The sequence below is a fragment of the Mauremys mutica genome, chromosome 2 (assembly GCF_020497125.1).
Source record: "Mauremys mutica isolate MM-2020 ecotype Southern chromosome 2, ASM2049712v1, whole genome shotgun sequence".
Taxonomy (NCBI): domain Eukaryota; kingdom Metazoa; phylum Chordata; order Testudines; family Geoemydidae; genus Mauremys; species Mauremys mutica.
The window spans coordinates 126,487,214-126,514,907 of NC_059073.1; the positions used below are offsets into that span (position 1 = coordinate 126,487,214).

The 27,694-nt window shown below is 40.1% G+C and overlaps 1 protein-coding gene across 5 annotated transcripts in view; it reads right to left on the minus strand.

Moving 5' to 3' along the window:
• Window positions 1-1,024: 1,024 nt before the first annotated feature.
• Window positions 1,025-27,694, minus strand: part of CDH6 (cadherin 6) — a 113,752-nt gene continuing 87,082 nt past the window's right edge. For all 5 annotated transcript variants that reach the window (XM_045005453.1, XM_045005456.1, XM_045005454.1 and 2 more), the window contains 9 exons: window positions 25,747-25,866; window positions 22,473-22,640; window positions 20,665-20,852; window positions 18,278-18,531; window positions 11,441-11,577; window positions 7,766-7,887; window positions 6,777-6,894; window positions 6,431-6,682; window positions 1,025-2,523 (listed from right to left, as the gene is read on the minus strand). In XM_045005453.1, coding sequence (XP_044861388.1) covers window positions 2,033-2,523; window positions 6,431-6,682; window positions 6,777-6,894; window positions 7,766-7,887; window positions 11,441-11,577; window positions 18,278-18,531; window positions 20,665-20,852; window positions 22,473-22,640; window positions 25,747-25,866 — 1,850 coding nt within the window. In that variant the 3' untranslated portion in view covers window positions 1,025-2,032. The remainder of the gene's footprint in view (window positions 2,524-6,430; window positions 6,683-6,776; window positions 6,895-7,765; window positions 7,888-11,440; window positions 11,578-18,277; window positions 18,532-20,664; window positions 20,853-22,472; window positions 22,641-25,746; window positions 25,867-27,694) is intronic.

A 27,694-nucleotide genomic window follows, 5' to 3' on the forward strand; every position in this document is an offset into this window, starting at 1 on the left:
CAAAGACTGATAGCCGTTTACGTTGAATCCTAGTTTTTCTAAGCACATATTATGCTTGTAAATGTCTAATCTTTTTTGGAATCTTACTTAACCCTTTGTCTTACTATCTTGTAGCAATGAGTTCCGCAGATGGTATAAATATGGTACAATATTTTTTTAATCCCTTTTAGTTTGCTGCCTTTTAATGTTTGTCTTATCCTTGTATTATTGGAAAGGGTAAATTGGAGCTACTGACTCGTGTTTAAATTGGTTTCTTTATGGTTTCAAGGAAAGAACACAAATACCTAGCAACTGCAACAGATCACATAAAATTATTCTATGTAAATTATTCTATTTATATTGAATGAATGAGACTGGTTGTATATGATGTATAAAGAGAAACGTCACTTTTTCCTGTTAAGGTGTCATAGGGCTATGACCTGAGGGTTATAAAAGCTGCAATAATCTATTTCAAAATAATCTATTTCAGATGACTGGATATGAAATGTAATCAATGACATATTCCTCTTGTCATTCTGATACATTGCTGATTACTTTTGCCTCATGCATGTAAAGAAGAGACACTGGCCTGTACTGAGTCCTATGGCACCACTGTTCTGGCTTGGGCAAAAATGGCAGGTTTGGCAAGGAAATTAAGGAAACCAACTGAAAGATTCATGTTTAAAACGCCACCTCTTGGTGTAAGTGAAACCTATAACAATTCTGGTTGAAGCATTTGTAAAGACAGTGTTCTAAAACCCTCCTGGTTCTAGTGACCAGAATGATGAACATTTCTCATTTACTTGTGCATTCAGGGCTCAAATACACGCATAAAAAAAATAAAAAATTAGAAGTTACTTACTAGGATGAGAGTTTAGCACTTTCCTCCTTCAAAGCAATTTTCAAACTCTCTCTAACCCTTGCAACATCCCTGTGAAGTAGGCATTATTTTCCTATTTTACAGATGGCAAAACTGAGACAGAGCAAGAATGTGACCAATTTTATGCACCCCTGCAAGGGAGTAAAGTGTGCAAGGTACCCCCGTTCTCCTTTTCACTCGCTATCCATGTCACAAGGATGATGATAGCCTTCTTAAAGCTGCTACTCCCTTCCGTGTGGGTGGGTGGGCAGAAGCAGAGGAATGGGTGAAGCCTCACTCTGCCTCCCTACACACTGAGCTGGTGTGCCTGGAGGAAGTGATCTATACTAGACATAGGGTACAGCACAACTACATTCTGCTCCATGCTCAAGTCTTGTTTCAAAACCACAAGGTCTAATCCAAGGCAATTAGGTGACTTTGCCCAATGTTACAAAGTGAGTCAGTATTAGAACTGGGATAGTACTTAGCAATTCTGTGCTCAGAGCTACAGACCACACATATCTCTCTGAATGTTGGATAAGAAGGATACAGATATAGTGGTCCACAGGGAATTATATACGTGGAGTTGGTATGATTTTATGCTTTTGGGGCCAATGGCAGGTTCAAGAAAAAATATTTATAGTTAAATGGCAATTAGACGTCTTTAAATTCAAGAATAAATTTACTCTCATGTTGTCGTATAGCCTTGTCAGCTGATTCTAATTTTATAATAAATTCCTCCCCCACTACTTTTTACTATAATATTTAGGTTAAACCATAATACCTCAGTACATTAGGATGTGCAATATAAAATGGACAGAGCAATCATCTGAGCTGAATAATCTGAATACAGTAAGAAGATTAAGTGAGCTGGAACAGTAATATACTCCAATTTACAATATAAGCAGAACAAGTACAAATATTGCTTCCCTCCATTCCTGTTTCCCTCCCCTACCACTGTGCCTGTAAGACAGGCTTGGTAAAGTGGATGCATTAAAAAAAAATTGCCTCTTGGAAGCTCATAAAATTATACTAGAAAAAAGTTTTCTGACATTTGATCCACACAGACTGCAGTCATTAGACAACTGGAACCGATAGAATAGAGAGCCCTATCACAGAGCCATGGATAAATAGAAAGAAATAGCTACTTCACATATCTCAATGCTGTTTCTGGAAATCAACAAAGGCAACATATTAAGAGTCTTTATCACTGTCCACGCTGCCGTACATATCCGCCAGCTTTTTAAATCGAGGCCCCCAGTCACTGAGGTAATCGTAGTCCTGATCTCCATCCGTAGTCACCGACTCTAAGGAGCTGAGGGATTCTGCCACAGAGCCATTACCTTCATATGCGTAGGTCGCTAACGAGTCATATGGGGGCGCGGTAGGATCTGTATCATTTTCCTTTAACCTTTGGTTAATGAAATCTCTGACATCGGTGTTATCTCGTACTGCTGGAGTCCGGCGCGGCATAAAAAGTGCTTCTGGCACAATGTCTCTGCGTAATTTATTGTCTTCTATGGCTTCAGGATTTCTCAGTGTGCCAATATCAAAAGCCTGGGTGTCTTCCTCTCCACCACCTTCATCATTGTAACTGACAATGTTGTCTCTGATGTCCTCTTTGGAAATTATCAAGGGTTCTTTCTTCCGCTGCCGTTTCAGAGCTGCAAACAGCACCACTGTAACTGGAAACACAAATAAAATGGAGAGACGGGGGTGCGGGCGGGAGAGTTAATTTGGCACCCAATTAAAGCCAGAAAGAAAGATTGTACTGCTTGAACTCTAACTTTCAGAAGTTGCACTGCAAAATTGCAAACCAGAATTTGGGAGTTTTCTGATTGTTGCCTGTGATCACTCTGGGAGCTGAGAGTGAGATAAATATTAGAAGAAAGAGGATTTCAAGCTAGCGGGAAGAGCCATATTTTGTCAGTGGTTGCATTTTCCCTTAGTCGTGTAGCAGCTTTGCTCCTTTGAAATTGCCAGCCTAGTCTCAGGGCAAACCTCTCCCCAAAAATATTGTACTGGAGAGTGCAAATTAGGCTGAACACCTAAAATGCTGCAAAACTTGCTCAAAGGACAAGGCTTGTACCTATTGGGGTGTGATGAAAGGTTAGCAAAGCTGCATATCAAAACTATTTTTTTCAGTAGTTTTTTTCTTTTCCTGGAAAGAAGTGCAGAACATCGGGAAGATCCTCAGCTAGTGTAAATGGTCATAGCTCTGTTGACTTCATGGAACATTGACAATTAACATGAGCTGCGGCTCTGTCCTCAGAGAACAAGTATTTTTTTTTATTATGTAATCACCAAAAAAACCCACAAAATTTCTCAAACAGCTTTTTCACCTTTTAATGCTTAGGTGAATTATCTTTTTTTGGTTTGTGCCTAAGGCCCTGATACTGCAGCCATCTCTCAGTGGACAGAGTCTTGTACCTGCATACTGTCTCACTAGCATTATTGCAGTTCTGAGGCAGCACAGAGGTCCATTTGCACAGAACTCAGTGCAGCTCTGGGGCCTCAGACAAACTTTCCTATTACCTTGTGAAGCCAAACTTTAGTTACTGATCTTGACTCTACTTTTCATTTTTTTAAAATGACATATGAATGTTTATCACTGAAAACCTATCAACGGCAACAATGTGGCACTGGTATTCTTCTTCTTTGTATTCAAGGATGCTATCATGGACCAGGGCCCCATTGTGTTAGGTACAAACACACTACAGAAAGATGGTTCTTGCTACAGTGCTCATCGTGATCTGTTCAAATAACAGATTTTTCAAGTTGTTGGCACTTCTGAAAAATTGGGAAATAATTGTTTGGGGTTGAACAGAACCATTTTTAATTTCAGCAAATCGAAAAATAAAAAAATAATTTTTTTTGGGTCAAATGTTTTATTCAACACCAAATGAAACTTTGATTTCAAACTTTTTTTTTAAGGTGTTTAATTTTTTTTAAAAACAATTAAAGGAAATTTGTAAACGGTCATTTTGAATTGAAAAATCAAAATGTGTCAGTTAGAAAATGTTAGAACAAAATGTTTGTTTTTTAATTTATCTTTTAATAAATGAACAGTTCCGTGAAATCAACGTGAATTTGTGAAATGTTTTGGTGTCACTGAAACAGCTGAAAAAAAATTCTGTTGAAATTTTTTGCCCAGCTCTAATAAATACTACTCCATACAGTCTTCTGGATCTGGCCCTGAAAACGTTTATTGACTCCCAATAGTGTATGCAAGCATTTCAGGGATTCACCTCTTATTTTGTAGATCATCTTTCAGGCCAGCTGTATTCCAAGATTCTTTACATAGCTAAAGGACATACTTCCAGTGTCTGCTTCTGCAGCCCCTGCGCTAAACTCCCATCAAAGTCAGTGGCAACTCTATCCACTGAACAGGTGCAAATTCCCTTTTTTAAAAAAAAAAATCACTGTTATGTCTTTACTGCTTGGGTAACAGAGGATAGTGTCAGTTATGATTTGAAAAGAAATGGGTTAGTTGATGAAGCTGGGAGAAGTGGTTGTGATGGACACTGGTCTAGATGGCAGAAATTGCAGGTTGATGATGATGATGATGAAGATGATGACTTATTATTTATATTATGGTAGCCTGTGGAGGTCTTAATCCACTTGGGAGGCCCCTATGTATGTGCCATAGAAACACTGCCTGAAGGACAGTTCCTGTCCTAAAGAGTATACAATCTAGAGACTATGTGGAAGGCTGATGTTTGATGAAAGAGGCAGTGCAGGTCTGTGAGGTGGTCTAGAGAAAACCATGAAGGATTTGAAAAACAAGGTCAGTTTTTTAATGGGATTCAGAAATTCCACTGACTTTCATTTCAAAAGAAAGGGATAACATGGTCTTGCTTCTTTGTATTTTATGTATGTAATTATTGTTGGGGCATCCAGTTAACAAAAATGTTACTCCACAAAGGGATAGCAGAATGATAAATTCATGAACAATAACTAATACTAGGTACTTGATACTCCAAGAATTTTCTTCTATGCTGAACTTGCAAATACAAATCTCAGGACCAGTTAGACGCAAAAATCAAAGTACAGTCAAGCTATCCAAATCAATTTTCAACATTAACTGGGAGTTTCTAGGAAGTAATCTGAGCTTTTTCAAGCTGCAAATAAAATCACCAATCTGGAGGTACCTTTTGTTACTATAAACATTGAAATTATGGTTTTGATCTGCCCAGGTCATTGCATCACGTGGAGTAATGTTTGCACTTACAAACCCTGCAGCTAGACGGAAAATGATATAGTCTAGTTAATTGAAAATCTGCTTATGCTGCATGGTGACATGCGCAATAATTGACATAAAGTGCTGCTGAGAGGAAGAAATCAATTATTTTCAATTGACATTAAACTGGAAATCGTTTAATGTCAGATTGATATTACTGAGCACTGTTATACTAAACGTATGCAAAATGGTTTGTAGCACAGGACAATTTTTTCCTGTTCTGTGAGCTGATATTAAGTGGGTTCCCACCCTTAAAAGTAATGACATTAAAAAACCCAGTAATTGCAAATTAAGGGCAAGACTGTCATTTAACAATCTGCCCTGAGTAAGGGGCAGTGCATATGTGGAGCCACCATGTGGTCTGGTCTGTGGGTTCCTGCAGAGGCTGCTCTATCCCCTTTTCTGTCCCGTCCCATGCTATTTCCAGGACATGGGTAGTTGGCTCATGCGAGTGAGGGGGTACTTCATGCCCCCCTTTACTTCTCTGGGCAGGTAGGTAGAGCATCTGACAATGTCTCCCTAAGAGTCAACTTTTTAAAATCGCACCAATTTTCAAAATTCCTCATATTCCCAAAGTGGGCACTGAGTGCAGCGAAAGGCTAAGGGCCAGACTGGGTTTGCAGGGGCGTGTACAAGGAAAGGAAAGGGTATGAGGGAAGGTTGTTTTTTTTTCTCCCAGCTCTACTGTTTTGCTGGGGGCAGCCAGAATACCTGTCCTCATCTACCCAGAATGGAAGGGAGAGGGACTGGAGCTTGCCCTGAGGGCTGCATACCCCAAAGGGGCCCCACCCCATTTGTATCTTCTGGTGCTGGAAGGAGAGCAGGTGGTGTCCTTTTAAGGAGTGTTGTAGTTGTCCCAACTCAATATGCTTCTCCAGCACCCCCACAGGTGTCTACTTCAGCTAGGGTGACCAGATGTCCTGATTTTACAGGGCCACTCCTGATATTTGGGGCTTTGTGTTATATAGGCACCTATAACCTCCCCTCCCCCATCCTGATTTTTCACACTTGCTGTCTGGTCACCTAATTTCAGCATGCCTCATAATCTGCAACGTAGCACCGTAAATGCAGCATGACACATCTGGTGGCTTTGAGTTTTATATATTGCCTTGTACCTTGCTTAGTCATTGTCATCTGCCCAAAGTGGGTGTAAAATGCTGCTGCCTATGTGAGTGGAGAATTGTGATTTGGGAGTGTCTTCCACACACTAGGCATTGATTTTATAGACTTCTCCTTTGTTACAGAATAATGCAGGAGAGATCTCTCCAATGTGTCTTTTATGTGTAATGCCCCCTCTTCCTTCCAGCAACACTGTCACTCCCCCAGGAAAGAAACTCATGTAGGTCTATTACCTAGCAATATAATGATGCAGAGAAGAATGGCAATCAAAGCCCCTGTGCTAAGGCCAGTTGGATGGATCAGGGCTTCTGCATTACAAGACTGCATCTTCCCCCGATGGTCACAGGCGCACACTCGGATTGTCACTGTTTCAGTACTGCTTTGGACTGGGTAGTCACTGTCTGATATCACCACAGGCAGGAGATAAGTACTCATTTCATGTCGGTTATATCTGTTTTTTCTGGTGAAGATCCCTGCTGTGTTGTCTGAAAACACAAAGCAAATGGTACAGGAGTTCTCAACTGAGTGCTGAAAAAAACAAAGAATAAATAACAAAATAAAGTCTTCCTAGGAATTCACCTCTGTTGTCCTGAATTGTAAAGTTTGAGCCACTGGTTGCTTCTGGAGCCAAGGAGAATGAAAACTGGTGTCCACTGAAAGAATCATCTTTATCAACTGCACTTAGGGTCTGTATCAGCTGAAATGAAAACAGCAAAATTACCCTTTGATGACTGTGGGCCTGATTCTCATTTACATTAAGGCTGTCGGCTCTAAACTGTTAAATTGTCTTAAAAAGGGGATAGATATAATTTTCATTCACAGTAAGGCCCTTGATGCTGCCAGAGGGGCCTTACTGTGAATGAAAATTGGGCCTGTGTGTGTGTCACCAAGCTGTCATGCTGCAGCCCTTCAGCCCAATAACTTAATGACTTGGGCAGTGGCTTGAGAATTCTGCGGAGTTCTGGGGACTACATGGATTGGTGCCATACCAAGTGAGTGGGAAATCCCCCGTGGGAACAAGCTGCAGAAACGAAGGCGGAGATAACAAAGCTGACTAGGCTATTTAACCACACAAATCCTATTAATTTTAAACAGGAGTTGTGTGGCTGAATCCTCTGGGATATCCGCTGTTTTGAACCATCAAGCAACAGGTCTTGCAAAGCAATGTGAACTAGGAACTAGAGCAACGAGGCAGCCTGCAGCTAATTTACAAGGCAGGACTTTTGTTCAGACCTGTAACCATTCTTCAAGAGAGATGATGGAAGCACCCGGACATACAGATGCAGAATCCCATATTCAAGGGAAGAGAGATGGAACTGAACTGTAGATAGCACGACACAGTACAAGAAGCAACCACATTTAACTATGGAAAACACACTGTCACTTTGGATACAAGAATGCTAAATATAATCAGATATGACACAGTCACTGTTTAATTTAATTTTGCACGGTGACAGCTTGTGGCAACACAAAGCACACCTCCTGATGAGGTGACGCAAGAGTAATGCCTAAACAGAATTCATTTTTAATAGTTTTTTTAAATTATGGAGTGCAAACAATCAACACACCTGTTCTGCCTTTGCATTTTCACAGACGAAGGTCTCGTAAAACATAGCAAATTCTGGGGCATTGTCATTTACATCCAGAACCTTAATGAACACAGGGACCCGGCTGCTTTGTTTTGGGTTGTCTGTAATGATAAAAATAGAAAGAAAGGGAAAGTGGTATAGTGCACATAGGACTCAGTGCTGGGGAAGAAAAGGATAGAATAGGGGCTAAATAATTCAAGTCTTTATTTATACATGGAGATTTTATTCATGTTCATGCAATCTATTGATGTCAATGGGACTAATGTGGGGCCACTCCTCATATCTTTATGCATTCCTCATATTTTTATTTACATTTGCATATGTGTAGATGTTTGCAGGATCAGGTCCTATATGTGGATAAATTACTTGGATGAGAAGTGGGTGGTGGAAATGGGCCCAATGTTTATAAAGTGCTTTCATATAAAGTGCTATATAAACACCAACTGTTATTATGACAGATGCTTTCTGACTTTTTGTGGACTGATCTTTGTTTGCTGCTATTCCAGAGTTGACACTAATACACATCAGCTGAGGAATATAAGCCCTATGTAGTACATCGCTTACTTCTCTCATAGGAGCTGTATAACGCAGCAAGAGTGATATACTTTTAAAAAAAAATCCTGAGTTTAAAATTTTTATGGACATACTGTTTACTTCATAAAAAAGAAGCAATTTGGAAAATTCTCATAAATCCAAATCAACTTCAATGATATAGAAATAAAAACAAGCAATGAATTTGGCTCTTCGAGTTTAAAAAACAACAACAAAAAACCCTTTTGTTTTGTTTCATCACAACCAAAATAAAAATCTGCAAATACAAGTTGCCATTTAGGTAATAAAAGGTAATAATTGGAGATATACCAATCTCCTAGAACTGGAAGGGACCTTGAAAGGTCATTGAGTCCAGCCCCCCTGCCTTCACTAGCAGGACCAATTTTTGCCCCAGATCCCTAAGTGGCCCCCTCAAGGATTGAACTCACAACCCTGGGTTTAGCAGGCCATCCATTTCCTGGATTAGTTTAAATTGCTCCAAAGAACCATACCCTCTATAATACTGATTGTACAGATTATTAATGAATCTTAAACAAGGGTCAAAGGCAAAAATATTGTAATAAAACAGATGAATAAAATACAGCAATTCTCGAGACTTTTATATACCTAAAAGAATTCACTGGAGTGTTTTTAGTAGAATTTGGTTTTAATACTCACCTATTATTTTATTACTTTATATTCACAAAACTGGAACTGCCTGCTCTGTACTGTATTAAAGAACTTAGTGGTTTGGGCCAAATATTGTGCTTTAAACCTCTACAGTTGCACTGAAGTGAATATGATTGAATTGGATATGAAGCATTTTTTAATTTGGGCCATTGGACTAAATTCATCCCACGTGTAAAATAACACTAAGGGTCTAAGAATAATATAGACCAAGCTGAAATCTACACTGAAAGGTAGATACAAATTTTGAATCTTTATAATGGGCAAAATCCCAGCTGCTAATTTTATTTTGCATGGCTATGAAGGTTTCACATATGTATTTTCTAGGAATTCACTCAAATATGTGCAGTGGTTTTCCTATCAAGTTTAATTATACTTATTCTGCATGCTGCTTTGTACAAGTAACTACACATGCTTTATTTGTTTCTAGCTGGCTCTGAGTCTAAAAAAATTTCAAAATAACAATATAGTAACTGGGAGAACTTCCATGAAAAATATATAATTCCAAGTCTCTCTCACACTTTTTTCTTCAGAGAGATATAACAGGTATGTAGATCCAATGTACTTATACAATCTCCAAGCCTCACTGCTCTTTTTCTCCTTCCAAACCCTTTTGCATTAATGAATAAGAGATGCTTAACTTCTCCTTGTTCACAATCACTTAATTGTTATTAGACTGTCCAGAAAAAAAGTGCTACTGTATGGAGCAGGCAGCTTCCTCATCTTGGTATATAATGTTAACACATCTCTTTAGTTTTGGATGTAGCTTCTGTCAATCCACAGACTGAAATCCTAAAATGGATCTGATTCTGGTTGTCGAGTGTCTTCTGCAGTGCAACATCTACTTTACCTTTCCCAATTTAAATGTAAAGATTTAAACCACCTTCAGAATTTCACTAGGGAGGCAGTATGGTCCAGTGGCAGTGAACTGGAAGCATCTGAAGCTCCCATTGACTTCACTTAGAGTTGGAGGTGCTGTGCATCTGTGAACAAGAGGCCCAAAGACCCAGATCCTCAGAAGTATATAGGTACCTAACTTCCATTGATTTAAATTGGAATTAGGTGCCTAAATACCTTTGAGGATCTGAGTCAAAGTGTTTCCAGGGAACACCCAAAAACTGAGGCACCCAAACTTACTAGATATTTTAGAAAATGTTGGCCATAACAATTCTGTATCTCCATGGTTTTCCCCCTCTGTAAAATGAGGGTAACTCTAGTCACCATTGTAAAGTGCTTCTCTTTATGAGTTTACAAATGTACTGGTAATTAATGTGAAGGGAGTACACTTCAGTGGGAATGTACTTGCTTACTCTTAATTTGTCTCAATATTTCTTTAGCTTCAGTTAGCTTTATTAGTTCAATGAAATGCATCTGCAATTTGATGGAATAGTCCACGACTAACTCCAACTGCCGAATGGCTTTAGTGGGGGCCAGGCTAAGAAACTATAAAGCTTGCCCATCTTTGAAAGAGCTAGTCCGGCCTTGTAGCCTGGCTTGGACATAGGTTATTTTCAGCTATATATCTACTTATGTACAATATAGGAGAAAGTAGGGCCTATAGTTGCTTTATAAGAAGTTAAAGAATAAGTGCTTTGAAGCTTCCCAACAGCATCCAAACTTTTGTACATTTCTACAGCCAGTGATCCATCCATTCCATCATGCTTCAATCAAATCCAGCCCTAGCATAAGGGTATGCAACTCCAAAGAAATAAATAGACTTTGCACCCACTGATGCCAGCGTTTGCAGCATGCCTCAGGTCCAGGACAGAAAGGAGACATGTAATTAAAATATTAGTATCAAGGGGATGTTTTTATTGACACTGCCTGTCTCACACAGACCCGGTCTACCTCTCTGGCTGTCTAGATTGCAAAACAATTAACACATGTGGTGTCACCACAGAGAGAGACTCCCTATGTCTGGGCCTAAAATAATGGACTGGGTTAGTATCTATGGATGGGAATTTCAAAGGTGCCGAGGGGAGTTAGACGTCTAATTTTCATTGCATGTTAATGGGATTTGGGGACCTTTTGGCTCACTTGAAAATTCCCAGGCTATGCTACAGAATTGATTTTGCCCACACTGTGTGGACTATTTTCCTACTATCTTGTTTGCTGTATACAATTTTTCAGAAGTCGGCAAATCCTGCTGTAATTAAAGAATGGCTATGAGCATTTTTCCAGGCAGGTTGATTCAGAAACACATAAGCGTTAACTTTCTGCCTGTTCAGGTATAGAAGTTGTCTCTTCATAAGCAGTAGCCCTAGGAAAAAGAAAAGGAAGTGCAGAGCATCTTTTTCAGCCTTTCCCTGGCTTGATTAGTATCGAGCGGGCCCATCCATACAGCCTGACATCTTCCCAGCAGTGGTTTACACACACTCAGCTAGAAGGCTGAATTCATTACATCAGGGACAGCGGTGGTATTTAGGTTTGACTTACTGATCTCTGCTGCTATTACTGTAATGTTGTGCCATAGCGATGTTTCCCGGTCAAGGGGTTTTGAAGTAAATATTGAACCGTTTCCGGAATTGATGTTGAATACTCTGTCCATATCTGTGTGCCGATCTACGGAATATCTGAAAATACAGAAAATGCATGGTTAGAAAAAATGCCTTTACTTTAATTTCTGTTTTGAAACTGTTTCCTAAGACTAGACATCAAATACCTAGTAAATGAGCTGCCTTTTTGTTTTCAGTGCAGACTTCGGCATCTTGATATATTCATACAAAGAGTCTGTTCTGAGCTGTTGGATAATGACATATTGGAGGGTTTGATTTAGAAGGTGGGGCATTGTCACTGAATAAATGAATTACTGTAGAATTTACATACTTCTGTGAAGCCTAAAAGGTTTGCCTTTTAGTGAGAAATGTGGAGTCTGTATCTTGAAAGATATGACATTCATTTATTTTAAGGCTTAATTGGCTTTCCCATTATAAATCCCTCTTTTCATAGTTTGATATCTCAACTGTTTCAAATTACTTTTGATACAAAATTTGTCAGCTGGGGTGCAAGTTTTGCCTTCACTCCCTCCCAAAATTGTATTGGTTAAAAATAAAATAACAAAAAGATACAGAGATCAGTGTAGCTGATGATTCATTCCATGGTAAATGCCATGTAAATGTAAGTTCTAGCACATTAAAGGATAATCCAACTTGTTTCCTTGGTAATATGTACAGATGGATCTGAACACCACTGAACTTTGGGGGCATTCAGAATCTGAATATAGATTTGAATGTCTTATCTAGCCTCTCTCCCTTTTTATATTGAGCTGAATTTAAGCCTTGGAGATGAATGTCCCTGATTCCTGTGAGGGAGTTCTGACACCCAGATCCAAATGTTGCTGCTCAGGGTCCATCTCTTGTTAAAATGAAATTACCACAGAACAAAGATGTGGCAGAAAAACTCCACTCATATCACTATGGCAGAACTAGACTATTATTCTGCTCCTGCTCTGGGCTCAGTCATGAGCTGACCTATACGCCTGTGCAGATGAGTGAAGAGTTCTAAAGTGCTCCCTTACTCTCCTGTGTGGGCTACTTGCATCACAGGTCATCATAATCCAAGGAGACCAGCCATCGTGTTATCTCCTGTGCGGCTGAGAGGGTAGAAGTGGGGAGTGGGCAGAGCCAGGGGTGGCTCCAGGCCCCAGCACGCCAAGCGCGTGCTTGGGGCGGCATGCCGCGGGGGGGCGCTCTGCCGGTTGCCGGGAGGGCAGCAGGCGGCTCCGGTGGACCTCACGCAGGCGTCCCTGCGGAGGGTCCGCTGGTCCCGCAGCTTCGGTGGAGCATTCGCAGGCACGTCTGCAGGAGGTCCACTGGAGCCGCGGGACCGGCGACAAGCAGAGCGCCCCCTGCTGTGTGCCACCATGCTTGGGGCAGCGAAATGGCTAGAGCCGCCCCTGGGCAGAGCCTAGTTGAGCCAGCATGTTGAGGGAAGTAAGTTATGCCAGGAAAATGGCTGGTGAAGTTTACTTCCCCTGGAGATTCAGAACGTCCATCCCACAGAAAATGTTGACCCTTTCATGCTGATTTGGAATAAAAAGAAATTTCAAAAGATTGGAATTTCACACAGAATAGAAACTCCCTTTTCTTACCAGCTCCAGTTACATGGTGCTGGTTCAGCAAGATTCTTAAGCATGTGCCTAGCTTTAAGTAATGTGTAGTGCATGTATTTCCTACCCCACCCCCATGATTACTCATGCTTAAAGTTTGGCATGTGCTTAAATACCTTGCCCAATTGGGGCTTTAGTGTTGTGGGACACTGTGATTGTGGTCCTTACTATAGCAAAACTCCTAGGATTTAGTCCTACATGTGATAACAGTGTCTGGGAACAATGGAGAAACCTTTTGTATCCAACTCTTGAGCTTTTCTGAGTTTATCACAGCCATAACATTGAGGCTTCCTTCAATATATTAATATTTATTATTTCAAAATATGAGCTGTCACAAGTCTCTATGCACATTAGGTCATTTGTATAGCAGATGTTGAACTCAATAAAGCAATAATAGAGAACAGTGTCTTGATGAAATACTAATTTTATTTCTTCATATTCAAGCGAAAATACATACAAGATCAGTGCAGTTACAATTGTATTCTAATTATACCATTAACCCTGACCTAGAAGGATGCTTTTAATAAGCTAGACTGTCATTTCTGTCTCAGTTTATATAATCCTGGGTCTCTTTTGATCAAGGACTGCTAATTATGTGGAATTGGTGGAGATTCTAATTTATGGATCATAGCCTACTATGAATTAAGCAGACAACATCAAACTTGTTTTTACATTTCTTTAATGAAATTACTGGTGCGTATATGTCAGATTTCAGGACTTTATACCCTTCAAACCCTGCGTAATTGACAAGCTAGAAAGTTAATGAATATATGTATATTCCACTGTGCCCTTAAACATAACTATAATGGGGGAGGGGAAGGAGAGAGAAGCCAATACATGCAAGTAAGTTGTCAGTAAAATACACAAACAAAATAAAGTCTTGCATTTATTTGCAGATTATTTTCATCTGGGATACTTTAGATAAATCAGCCACAGCAGGGAGGCAGTTCCAATAAATGATGAACTACAGTATGCCTCTGAGGAGTTACAACAGCAAAAAACTCAACTAGAGATTTAAAAAAGGATTTCATAATGCCAGAAGCAGCACAATTTATTTTTTTACATGGGAAGAATTCAGAGGTTCAGCATACTATCTCTGTTTACTCTGAATGTCAGCATTGTCCAAACAACACATTTTCACTAACAACTGGATGGTGGAGTGTTATTTAACACTCTAGTGATATTGGCTGTGTATCAGCATTTGTATATCCATGTATACATTAATTGTATAATTTTGTCCTTTCTTAATGTTGTTCTGCAACTAGGAGACCTATTGGTCAGGTCTAGGCTGATAAAATGTGGCTCCACTGATATTGTGTACATGGTGATCAGTTTATTTCTGGCTATGGCAGATATTTCTTAGTCTTCTTTTGCTTCATTATCTTCTGATACTCAGCAGCCTGCTGTCTAATGTAAGCACAAGTCAAACAGATTTGTGGGTCAGGAAGGGATGTGTGTGTGAATTTTTCATAATGCATTTTCATAATGATATTACGAAGGATTCTGTAATGGAAGATCAAAGGGTCTTTCAGCTAACTGACTTAGGGCTCATTTTATTTAAAAAGGAAAAAACTGCACTTAAGTGGGAAAAAATGGAAGGTTTTCACTGTAACGTCAAGTGTTTAAAGATTTTATTTCTGACTGTCAAGGGCAATTGACAAGTAAGTGACAAGTCATACACATACAGTCTAATTGCATCCTCCCCCAAGCTCAAAGTGGAAGTCAGATTTAGCATCTACACTTGTCATGGAAAAAAATCACCCTGTCAAGAATATGGAACCTCATACTGTTCGCCCACATCCTGGGAGATCCCACAAGATACCGGCACCATAAAAGCCCCATTAGAATCATAATTTATTGGCAGGCGCACATCTCATAGGGTAGTGGTTCCTTGGTTTCCTCTTTCCCCTTGCTCTTCTTCCTGCTTCCCTGTCACTTCCTTCCAGTGTCTCAATCTCTTCCTCAGTTCTCTCTTTTTCCTCCTTTTGTTTTCATTTTGGACAAATCAATAAGATGTTAATTGATTTTTATTACCCTGCTCTCAAATAAGGGGATTACCCTCACCATGCAAATTAAATGCTGTTTCGTCTAAATAATAGCAACCACCTTGGACTGCACTGTAAATATAAATATTTCCCTTTGATGTTTTCAATCCATTGTTATGTTTGCATGTAGTATTAGTGAGTCAGATTCTCTGCTGGTATGCAGGGCCGGCTCCAGACCCCAGCACGCCAAGCGTGCGCTTGGGGCGGCATTTTGCAAGGAGGGCGGCAGGCGGCTCCGGCGGACCTCCCGCAGGCATGACTGCGGAGGATCTGCTGGTCCCGCAGCTCCGGTGGACCTCCTGCAGAAATGCCTGCAGAGGGTCTGCTGGTCCCGCAGCTCTGGTGGACCTCCCGCAGAAATGCCTGCGGAGGGTCCGCTGGTCCCGCGGCTCTGGTGGAGCTCCCGCAGGCACGTCTGGAGGAGGTCCCCTGGAGCCGCGGGACCGGCGACCGCCAGAGCGCGCCCCGCGGCGCGCCGCCCTGCTTGGGGCGGCGGAATTCCTAGAGCCGCCCCTGCTGGTATGAGTCAATTCCTTTTGTATGGACTCTGTCCCATCTGATCTTTTTGGGGCAAATCATGGCCTGGCTTGCATGGCTGTACCAGGAAGTAAGGAGGTGTCTGATACCTCCTTATGCAGATTACTCATACCATGGTGTTACAAGAATTTGTTATAGATAAATAGTTATAGATAAGGTAGATAGGGCTCAAAACTATACAGCATAGTTCCTGGTTTTTGTAGGACAAATAAAACTTGTTGGTGGGTGCTGCATGTGGCTTCTTGTGTACAGCTTTCAATGTACGGGAAGCAGGATCCACAGAGGCGCTACATTCCCGGCCCCTCCTGTGCCACTGGGTTGGAGAAGATGGGGACTGGGTGGGGCCTTCCACAAGCCAGCATGTCTGTGTGCTGACATGCTGGAGAACATACACTGTGCCAGATATAGACACAGTGCAGTTTATTTTCTCACAGGGTTCCTCCAGGACCAGCACAAGAGTGTGCTGCCCCTTACAACAGGCAGATCAGATAGTTACACTCTAATCTTCTGGAAACTTGTATACTGTAAGATTTTGTAAAAAACAAAATAAAACCTTTATTAAAAAAAAGTGGGATCTGCCAACATGGCACTAGAGGCCATGGCAATAGAGGACAAACAGCCTATGCGGTACCATTCTTTCATCATGAGCTTGTGCTGATGAGAGATTTTTTTTTCTCTAGTAAATTTTTATTTTTTTCTTCTTTTACTTTGTCATTTAATTCTCCTTGGACAAAATTCAGGAAAAAAAGAAAGATATATTAGAATTGTAAAAGGTACAGAGAAGGGCAACAAATATGATATGGGGTATGGAACAACTTCATTATGAGGAGAGATTAAAAAACTGACTGTTCAGCTTGGAAAAGAGAGAACTAAGGTGGGATATGATAGTGATCTATAAAATCATGACTGGTGTGGAGACAGTGAATAAGAGAATTGTGTAACACAAGAACCAGGGGTCACCTAATTAAATTAATAGTAAGAGAGTTTAAAACAAATATAAGGAAGTACTTCTTCACACAATGCACAGTCAATCTGTGGAACTCATTGCCAAGGGATGTTGTGAAGGCCAAAAGTATAAGTGGGTTCAAAAAATAATTAGATAGTTTAATGGAGGATAGGTCCATCAATGGCTATTAGCTAAGATGGTCAGGGATGTAATTCCAAGTTCTGGGTGTCCCTAAGCCTCTGACTGCCAGATGCTTGGACTTGATAACAGGGGCTTGATCACTCGATAATTGCCCTGCTATGTTCACTCTCTCTGAAGCATCTTGCATTGGCCACTGTCTTAAGACAGGATACTGGGCTAGATGGATCACTGGTCTGATCCAGTATGGCCATTCTTAGTTCTTATGTAAAATTTGCCATATGACAGAAAGATTGTTTGGGAGGCTAAAACAAAAGTGTGGGAATCAGCCTCAGACACAGAATAATTATTTATTTATTTGTATTGCAATAGCACCTAGGGACTACAAACACAAATCAGGATCCCCTTGTGCTAGGTGCTGTACAAACACAGAACAAAAAGATCTTACACTCTTTTTTGCCTTAGGTAAATATTATCTCCGTTTTACTGATAAGGAAACTATCTCACAAGGTGGGTTGATTAATATTTTAAAAGCACTTTGACATGTGTCGATGGATGGTACTTTGTAGAAGTGCAGCGTATTACCCATCAACCCTAATTTTATTACCTCTGATTTTATCAAATTCCCTTTTCTCCTTTGTATTTCTCCCTCCCCCACCCCCTGTTTTAGGAAAGTTTTGAGCGTTCCCACTCATGATTGCTATAAAATCAAGATGCTGGTGGCAATGTGCCTTGCTATTGCATGTAACTACACTGCATATTTTCCATGTCCCACCCCGACTGGTGACCTGTTATAATGCACTAACAAGAGGGTGTCACCTTGTAAGAGTCTTCTCCTGTTCAGTGTAAAAGAAGAGTCTCATACATTTAAAAAACAACACTCTTTGATCACTTTTCTTAGAAAGACCTTCAGAGTCTAAACTACACTGTAGTTGTGTTCTTGCTCATATCACTTGCTAGTTCATGGAAAAACAGGTTCAACTTTAATGACTCTGAATTTCAAATTTCCTCTAAAAATTAATTGCTTAGTGACACATAATTTACAGCATCTGTGGGGCTGACTGTAAACTTGCTTACACCAGTGAATAACTTCACTAATATAAATGAGCTCACGTTCTGTGACTGTGTGTGTGAATCTGAGTTTGTACCCATAGTGTACCGGAACTATTCAGTTTTGCCTTTCTGCAACTAGAAAATGTAACTGTGGTATTCTTTAAGATTCTCTTCTTTTTAGTTAGTGTAGCTAATGCCTAAGGAGTAGTGAGTAGTTACAAAAGCATTTGAAATGCAAATCGAGTTGTATGTAATGAGCATGCACACACATGTATGTACAATGTGTACATATATATATGTTTATACCATATACAGTACCATATACAGTATTTAACTTATATTTCATTATTAAAAGGGAATTTTTTTTGCATGCAGATGTTCAAATAGAAACACATAAAAAGCATTCAAAAAGACAGTAGAAGTGAGCTGAAATAGTCTATGCTTACTTGACAGGATTTTTCGCAACATCAGGGTCCTGGGCTGTTACAGTTCCTATAATACTGTTTATGGGCACATCTTCTTTCACTTCTAGTATGTATGCTGGTCTGCTGAACACTGGGGGCTCATCCACATCCTCCACCAGAATTCTGACCGTAGTGGAGTCCTTGAATGGCCCCAAGTAGAGGAATCGGGGATCCACATGAGTGTTGATAGCCTCCACTTTCAGAGTATACAGCTTTTTCTTTTCAAAATCCAAAGCCTTGGAAAATAAATGAGAGTCATGAAACAAACAAAAAAAAAGAGAGGTTTCTGGGGGCCAACCATTTATAGCCATTTCAGGCAGCATCTTGATGTACCGAATGAACTGATGATGTACTGAAAGGGGCTTGGAGAGCTAATGGATCCCCCTTCTTAATAATCTATTACTAGACAATGGTATGAGGTGGGTTTTTTTTTTTACTCCCTGCTACTTCTGGAGTGTACTACAAAAACCTCATGGGCCAGAGAGGCATACTATGCCTGAGACTCATAGAAACTTATGCTGAGCCAATACAAAACACTGGCATCGTACCTGATTGTGCCAGCTGTCACAGGTATTTTCAAATCAATTCCAGGAGGATGCCCCGAGTCTCATGTGTGATTAATGGTGTCTCTCCTACGCACACCCCTTTTCAAATTAAGCTCTTTGTGGCAGTGACTGTGTCTTCCTGTACGTTTGTATAAGGCCCAACAGATGGGAGCCATGATCCTGACTGGGACCTCTGAGTGCTGCCACCAGAAAATAAGTTATAACATGATAATAATACTGCACAGCATATAGTTATACCTCAATATTTTTTTACCCCCAGTCAGGTTGTGATACGTGTTAGAAGCTGGGAGTAGACACAGTCTTGCCCTGAAGCACGTACTATCTAAGGTTCAGATTCTCAGCTGGCGTAAATAGGTGTAGTTCCATTGAAATCAACAGAAGTAATCAGTGGAAGCAACAGAGTAATGCTGATTTACAGTAGCTGAGAATCTGGCCCTTAATATTTGTCAGGAAGAGTGCACTTAACATACACCCTTTTGCCAAATGAATTTGCCTCCTTGGATCGTTCTCATTATGAGACATAATTATTGGAAAACAAATTCCTCACTCTGGAACAGCCTCAACACATTTACTGTCTTTCCCCTCCTGTCCCTGCTCCCTAAGTACCACAGGCTCAGGGGAAAAGACTTTGTGAGAGCCCTGTGCTAAAATATTGGCTGCCAATTACTGAAATGCAACATTGTGTCATGTGGTGTCAAAAGTGATTTAGGGTGACTCATCAAATAGAGTATCATGCTATGATAGGTTATGACTACATCATACAGTTCTAATGTCCTCTTAAAATACAGAAGAAACAACATTTGGGGGACTGTGCATACGCATGTACTTATAGCAACTTAGGCAGAGAGTAGTCACCCCATTTTTTTTTTCATTTTGTTGAACAAGACTAACAGAAACAAAGTTGCTGTCAGAAGCAGAGAGGAACATGAACAGAATTAGACTGATGTCAATGATCATACCCTACAAGGCATTTGTTAAGGAACAAGTAATGACGGGTGTCATACTGATATCAACAAGCAAAGTGTATGTTTTGAAAATCCACACAATGTCTGTTTCATGTTGACTAAACTTGAACTGATGGAAGTTGATATCTGTAACCTTATCACACTTGCTTGATAACTCACTATTAACAAGATTATCCAAATCCTTTCCGACAGCCAAAGTGCAATCTATTAGATGATGCACATTGTGATCTAATAAGGCACTGTGTTGTTGTTTTTTTATAAAGTGAATGTACACTAATGGGTTTATTAATTAGATTATATGGAAAATGTACATCAATAAATCATGTGCTTTGATTTACTATAGCATATATAATTTCACACCTTCTGAGAGGTCAAAGGTAATTTAAATAGGCAAAATGGTACAGGGACACTTATTATTTCTGTTGACCAACCTAGCACTTTCCTAATAAGTAGAGCATATATTTTACTCACATTAGGGACAAAAAGCACAGCTGAAGGGCACTTCTCCAGCTTTTGCAATTAATCTTCTGAGGCAGTAGAACTTTCTCTCAGACCTGTCCCTCTTTATGGGCTAAATGCTGTTCCTTCCCATTCAAAGTCTGTGTAAGCAGGTTTTATGAAATGGTTCTAAGAGGGAACAGGATTGGGAAGGGTGGGAAGGGGAAGGAATCCTAACTGATTTGGTAAAAGGGCTTTGTACAGAGGATTTGGAGGAGATTCCTAATAAATAATGTGTAAATCACTGAACGATGTCAACTGTATGACAAATTAAATGTACATTATGTAAGGCTCTGAAAGGGACTCTAAAAGTTGGAATTAAGTTTATTAAAACGTGTACCTTTTTGACTGTTATAATTCCTTCCTGTGTGTCCTTGTCAGTGATAACCCCAAACATGTCTGATCCATCTCCTTCAGTGATGCTGTATTCGATCTCGGCGTTTTCACCCACATCGGCATCATTCGCTTTTATCCTGCCAATCGGTGATTCAGGTGGAGCAGATTCAGGTGTTTTGAACTGGTATGTGCCTACAGTAAATGAGAGTGCAGTTTTGGTCAGCCAGGACCATGGTATTTTGGAGTCTGGATATAAAAGCTGTATTTGCTTGCCAGCCATGGATGCACCAATATTCTGAGCAGTAGATTTAAGAAGTTGCTGTTCTCCAGGTCTTTAGCAAGAAATAAACCTCACCCCATGCCTTAGTTTCATAACAATAGAAGTCAGTGATTCCCTGACAAGACCCTAGTATGACAATGAACTTTTTTTTCCTTTCTCCCTGCAATAGAATATCAGACAGTATCTTGGGTTCCTTTTGGCCAGCAGACGATGGAATAGGAAAAGAAAAAAACAACCTCTAGATGTTAAAAGATGCACACAATATAGAGAACTGCCAGTGGCCTGTGTGATATAGTGACATTAAAACCAAATCTAGGCCAGTCTTTAGCGCAAATGTACTGCACTGCAAACTGCTCCCTACACCCCTAAGAGAAGTTATTTGGGGAATGTTGGCATTGTGTTGATGCAGCATTGATTCAGGCAATAAGAGATGCTCATGTGCAAAGGTGTATAATAGACTTTATGGGGAAGAGAGTTACATTTCAGTTTAAGTCCACCAGTTTAAATGGGAGCTGTTGGCCCACAGCCAAGGGCAGACTTTGGACCTAAATGACAAGTTGCTTTCAATAACATTTTTGGTGATTTAACAGTCAAAGCTTTCATATTTGTCTGTTAGTATCTAGAATCTCAAACAGCTGCTACTGTTCTTGGCTCAAATGGCAAAGGTTAGGTAAAGCAAAAAAATGGTGTGGGAGATTTTTAATCAGTTTACGCCCATAATCAGTCAATAATGCAAAGGACTGTTGCTTCTAAGGGCTTGTCTACACAGATGGGTAATTCGCTTTATAGTGGTGTAATTTCTAAAGCGCACTACCATGTTGCACATTAATTGGTTTGTGTAGGCACTGCTGGTGCATGCTAAACATTACCTAGTGCATTTTCACATACACCTCTACCCTGTATAACACGAATTCGGATATAACACAGTAAAGCAGTGCTCTGAGGGGGCGGGGCTGCACACTCCAGCAGATCAAAGCAAGTTCGATATAACGCAGTTTCACCTATAACGCGGTAAGATTTTTTGGCTCCCAAGGACAGCGTTATATCGAGGTAGAGGTGTAGTACTATTTCAAACAGCACTATGTTGAAGCACACCAGCAGGGAAATTCCATTGATTTCAATGGAATTACTCCAGGGACAGATCTGACTCATTTAAATTAGTATATTTCAAAACACAGACATTAGAACAAAGCAGAAATTGCTCTAAAAATAATTGCAGACACATGCTAACACAAAGAGTGTGATGGGGGTCCCCAGCAGTACCGGTTAATGAGAAGAAAAAATAAGGCTGCTTTCTGTTTAGTAATGTTCATCTCAGACTAGCTCTAGCAAAGCAGTGAAAACATTACCAAAAAATGTTTTCCATCCACTGGAGTTAAGCACTCTAGTAAAGCTACTGCTCACTCACTCTGTGAAAGCCCGATATGCAGTAAGCTCACAGTTTATGACAGCAGAAATAACCGGGGAGAAAAAATATTAATTTCTATCTAGACTTCCTTAAAGACTTTCAAAGAAACAAAAATGTTCCGCACTCTGTGGGAATCGTGGTGGATTGTCATTGACGTCAGTCAGTGTGATGTTCACTGTGGTGGTTCCTGAGAGTCCACCCATCTGTCCACCCATGTCCTTGGCCTGGATGACCACTTGGTACTGCTCCCTGTTTTCTCGATCCATGTTGAGCAAAGCAGTTTTGATAATACCTGGGAAGGTGAGAATTAAGGAGAGGAACATAGTTGGTAGTGTATTGACAGAAATGCTTATTTACAAAAAAAAGAAAAAAAAAAGATGACAGTCTCTCTGTAATCAGTAAACTTTGCCCAATATAAATATTTACTGTTATAAGATGGCATATTAAATTGCAGACTTGTCATATTGTATCTCAGGCTGCTGCCTGTGTGACAGACACAATATTAACGACATCCCCAGAAAAATGTTAAAGCGATTTGCATGCATTGTTATTTTTTATGACTATTTATCCCCCTTTAACTCAGTGGGGAAAGTCTCTTGTTGAACTGGAAGAAGGGTTGTCTCTCATTATAAGGTACTTCAGTTATTTTCCCCATCCCATCAACTTTTTATTTTGACAGACATGGCAAAAACAAGCAAACTTCAGCAAGGCATCATTAAGAGGCAGTACAGCAACATTAAATGGCAGGGAAATTAATTAAGAAAGCGGCAAGCACCCAAGCATATGATATCTATTTCTATTTATACAGTGATTGAAATTCTCCTCCTAAATACTTTCTTATCCAAAGGCATAAATGTCAGTTAGGCACCTAACTCCCACTGAAATTCAATAATTTATATTTATAATAAAGCAAAATGTTTATATTTATCTGTATGCAGACACACCAACTCAAAGCAGCACCACATCCTACCAGAACAACGGATGCAAAACCTGCAGGCAGATCTCCACTGCTACAATGATCAATGCCCCACACAACACACCTTTCAAGATCCATGGATCCTACACATGCCTATCACAACATGTGCTATACCTCATCCAGTGCGCTAAATGCCCCAATGATGACTATGTAGGTGAGACCAGACAATCACTATGATCTCGAATCAACTCACACAGGATAATGATGAAAGACAAAAATATCCTATCATCTGTGGGTGAACACTTTTCACAAAGTGATCGCTCTATATCTGACCTATCAGTTCTCATCCTCAAAGGAAACTTGCACAACATTTTCAAAAGATGAGCCTGGGAGCTTAAATTCATAACTCTGCTAGAACTGAAAATCATGGACGGAACAGAGACACTGGATTTATGAGTTATTACAAGAATCTGTAACCCACTAACTCCCTCTTTTTGTCCTGTTGCTGCAGAGGTGTTAATGGGCCACTCCACATTGAATGGCCCCTACAATATGTGCTAACTACTTATGCTAAACAATCTGTCCCACCTTTCATTTAGCTGGACCAGGGGTCAGCAATGTGTCCTTGGTAAAAATGTTGAGGTCTGTGGTAATTTTTCAAAACATTGAATGATTGAATGACATAACGCCCCCCCCTCCGCCCCTGCCCTCATGTCCGTCACTAAGTATGGTAATTTTCTCAAGTGTCCGTTGTGCAACATGGTGATGCCAACCCCTGGCTGGGACACTGGGAGTTCCTGTCCCAGACCTGAAGGGGAGCTCTGTGTGGCTTGAAAGTTTGTGCTCTCATCAACAGAAGTTGGTCCAATAAAAGATATTACCTCACCCACCTTGTGTCGCTATATTTATCTGGTCTCTTAAGTAGTCAGTAGGAATGAAATTCTGGTCCCAATGAAATCCCTAGTTTTGCTGCTGAGTTCAGTGGGACCAGGATCAAACCTTTGCTGTATCTATTTTTCCCCCCCATACACTCTCTGCTAAGAAACCATTGCACTACCAGCTACAGCATATGATCCCTCATCTTCATTATCCCTTTGGATAGAAGAATGTAAGATGTACTCTGCCAGACCAGAACCATTGGTCCATCAAGAGAAGAATCCTACCTCCTTCAGTAGCCAGTACCTTATGCTTCAGAGGAAGGTGAACCCACACCCACCCTATAACCTATAACAGAAGCTATTGGACATATGATTATCCGAACCTCAACAACAACAAAATCAGCCATGTTACAGGGGTATAGACAACTTTTTTTTTTAATTTTGGGTGTGTGTGTCTAGAGTTAAAAATAATAAACAAGCTGTTGAATATCACTTTAATGAGTAATTTTGTACCATGAGTAAACTCGTCCACTTTTCATAAAGTGAGATTAAATGAGTTTTTGTTCCAAACTCGGTGTTTCCTTTATTTATTAATGCAATCCCTAAATCCAACCTCCCAGTCCTATGTTATTTACCCCCATGCACTATCTGACTTGATGCCCTGAGGACAGAATTAGGGCTGGCCAGAAAACAAGAATTCCATTTTATGAACAATTTTGAGGTTTCAAAATTTGTTTGCATTACACATTGGAATGATACCAAAACCTTTCAGAAAATGAGAAAGACCTTTGCTAGAATATCCAATAGTGCAGTGGTTACAGCACTCACTGGGGTCTCCCATTAACCCTGGGTGTGTGTGTTTGTGTCTCTCGCTGTCTCCAGAAATTCCATCTTGGACCTGAGAAACCTTCCTAACAAAAGTTTCATTGATACAGATACGTTGCCACAAAAAGTTTCAGTTTTGAGAAATCAATATTTTCTGATGAAAATCTCCCCAACAGCCCAAGACAGAACTCAAAAAGGCTGGATCCTGAGAGATGTTATATTGAGTGGGGCAGAGCCAAATGCACCTCTTCTATCATGATTCTAAATGAAGATTTTCCCCCAGAAGATTAACATAAAAATCTCTCTCTACATTGCAGATGCACAGAAAAATAATTTCAATCATTTTATTGGCACAAGTTTTAAATAAACACCAAGAAGAAGAAAAGAAAACTCAGCTTAATTCAGCTGTTATGATGATCCATGGGTAATCTTTCCACCTGCCTTCCCTTCTCCTTTCCTCACTGGAGCCAAACTCCTGAACTGAGCAACACTTGGTTTAATTTAAGGCTCTGCAAAGGGTCCGTGCCCACTGCTTGTTGAAAATGATTGAAAACTAGTTCACATCCAGTTCTAATTATATTTATTAGGCTTTGATGTTAAGCTTACAATAATGTAGGTGTCATGTTTACAGATGTATCGCTCTATTGGGTTTGTCAGATTTTGCACTGAGTAAAATGTAATCTCTTTGAAGTTTTTGTTTAATATGTCCTAGCTTGGCTTAACATGTCATTTTAAATTACAGACACTGTCAGAGAATGACAGATATAAGGTCTCCTGACCTGACTCAGACTCCACTGAGAAATACGGTTGTCCCTGGAGAATGCTGTACACAACTTTAGCACTGTTTCCATAGGTAGGATCATCGGCATCGGTCGCAGTAACTTGCACAACAAATGTACCTGTAATGATAAATAAAAACCTGTACTCTTTTGTCAGTGGACAGAGCAATTTATAGTATAGTTGCCTGTGCATTTATCCAGCTGGATGTGCTTTAATGTTCCTGCTCTTTTCGTAGTTAGATCGCCACTCTGACAGGGGCCAAAAATGCTTTTAAATGATTTCAACAAACAGCAATTTGTGTGGGTGAAAAATATTCTTTCCCTGTACTTGCTGTTTGCTTGCTTATTTATAGAAAACATTTGGTTTGAATATAGTACGGTTACTGCAATTCACAAACAAGAACGGTACTGTGATACTGGCCTTTCAGAAATCCGTCTCCCTGCCCACGCGAGTGTTAACAGACAGTTAAAGTAATTTGTCTCTTCCATTAAGGAGATGTTTTGGAGATGGGGTACTGTGCATATAGATCTTGTCTTTCCAAGTTGGGCTGGAATAATCAGCACTTCTGTGGCTCCCCCGTGTGTGAAGAGGACTTGGGAGTGGGTGCGGGAAGACCTCTGTGGCTAATCTTCTAAAACTAATTCAGGTTTATTCAGTATTATTATTATTATTATTTTTCTGTGCAAGGGAAATTCCCTTCACGGGAATCCCAGGAGTAGTTTGTAGCTGATGAATTCCTAGTGCTATATTGCCAGGGAGCCATGGAGGGCCCTGATGTGGATGGGTTTGCACAAATGGCCCTGTGCCTCAGGGGAAACCTGTGAGATCTACAAAGCTTAGGGACTGGAGTGCTGGTGACAAATGCTATGTCCTCAATGAAAGAATTTTGGGAAACTGAATAAGGCCTTTTAAATACCTGCTTGTGGGCATTTTAATTGGGAGCCAAAAGATCAAGTCCCCCTGCATTTAATCTATTCATCATGAAGCACTGACCAGCTCCTTCTCTATTGCCAACACATCCGTGATCCAGAATAGACTGTTTAATTTAGTCCTGGAGGAATCTCATCAAGTCCAGAGTTTGGATGTTTATTATAACTAGCTGGGTATCTTAGGTTTGGAAAACTGCTCTGGGAATTCAAGAACCAGCCTCTATTTGTGACACTTTGGCAGTTCTCCTTTTTAAATGCAGCTGAAGTTTTTGGATTTAAAGAAAATCCAGTTCTGGGTAAATTCAAGTTTTGGGCAAAGCCTAAACTACATTCTTATTTCATCTAAGCTGCTTTGCCCACTCCTGGGCTGTATCCAAATTTGGAATCTTGAATCCATCTCTCTAACAATAACCGCTGTTCAGTTCTGAATTAAGTGTTTGTTGTACCAAAAACAGTGTTGGTTTTGGGACTGAGAACAGATTTTTTGAACAAAGTATCCATTCCACAGATTAAATAATGCCATGTCCTAATGTAAAAAGTTAGGGGGATGCTCTGATTTTGATGGGGGTAAGGTTTCACTCACATGACAAACCCCATGAATGAGCTGAGAGAAGATGCCCATTAGTCCTTTTTTTGCATATTGCTTGAGGTTTATTTTAATCCTTTACTTGATGCTGTTTAATTAATGCTTCTCTCACTGGACATTGTTTCAGATTACAAATGAGCTGTGTTGCTATTCAATCTCCTAGCTCTTTCTAAAAAGAAACAAGGGACAAATAAATGTTAACCTGTGAAAACCTCTAAATAGGGGCCCCCTGAATCTCCAAAGGTCAATTTTTACTCCATTCATTTGAAATTTGATTTTTATGTTCTTTTATTGATTCTGAGGGCCTTATCCAAAGCCCAGTGAAGTGAGTGGAAAGATATGGCTTCACTTCAATGGGCAATGTAGAACTCCCTTTGTCATCAATGAGAAACAAAAGATTATGGAGGGACAAAGGAAATTTAACAATATATC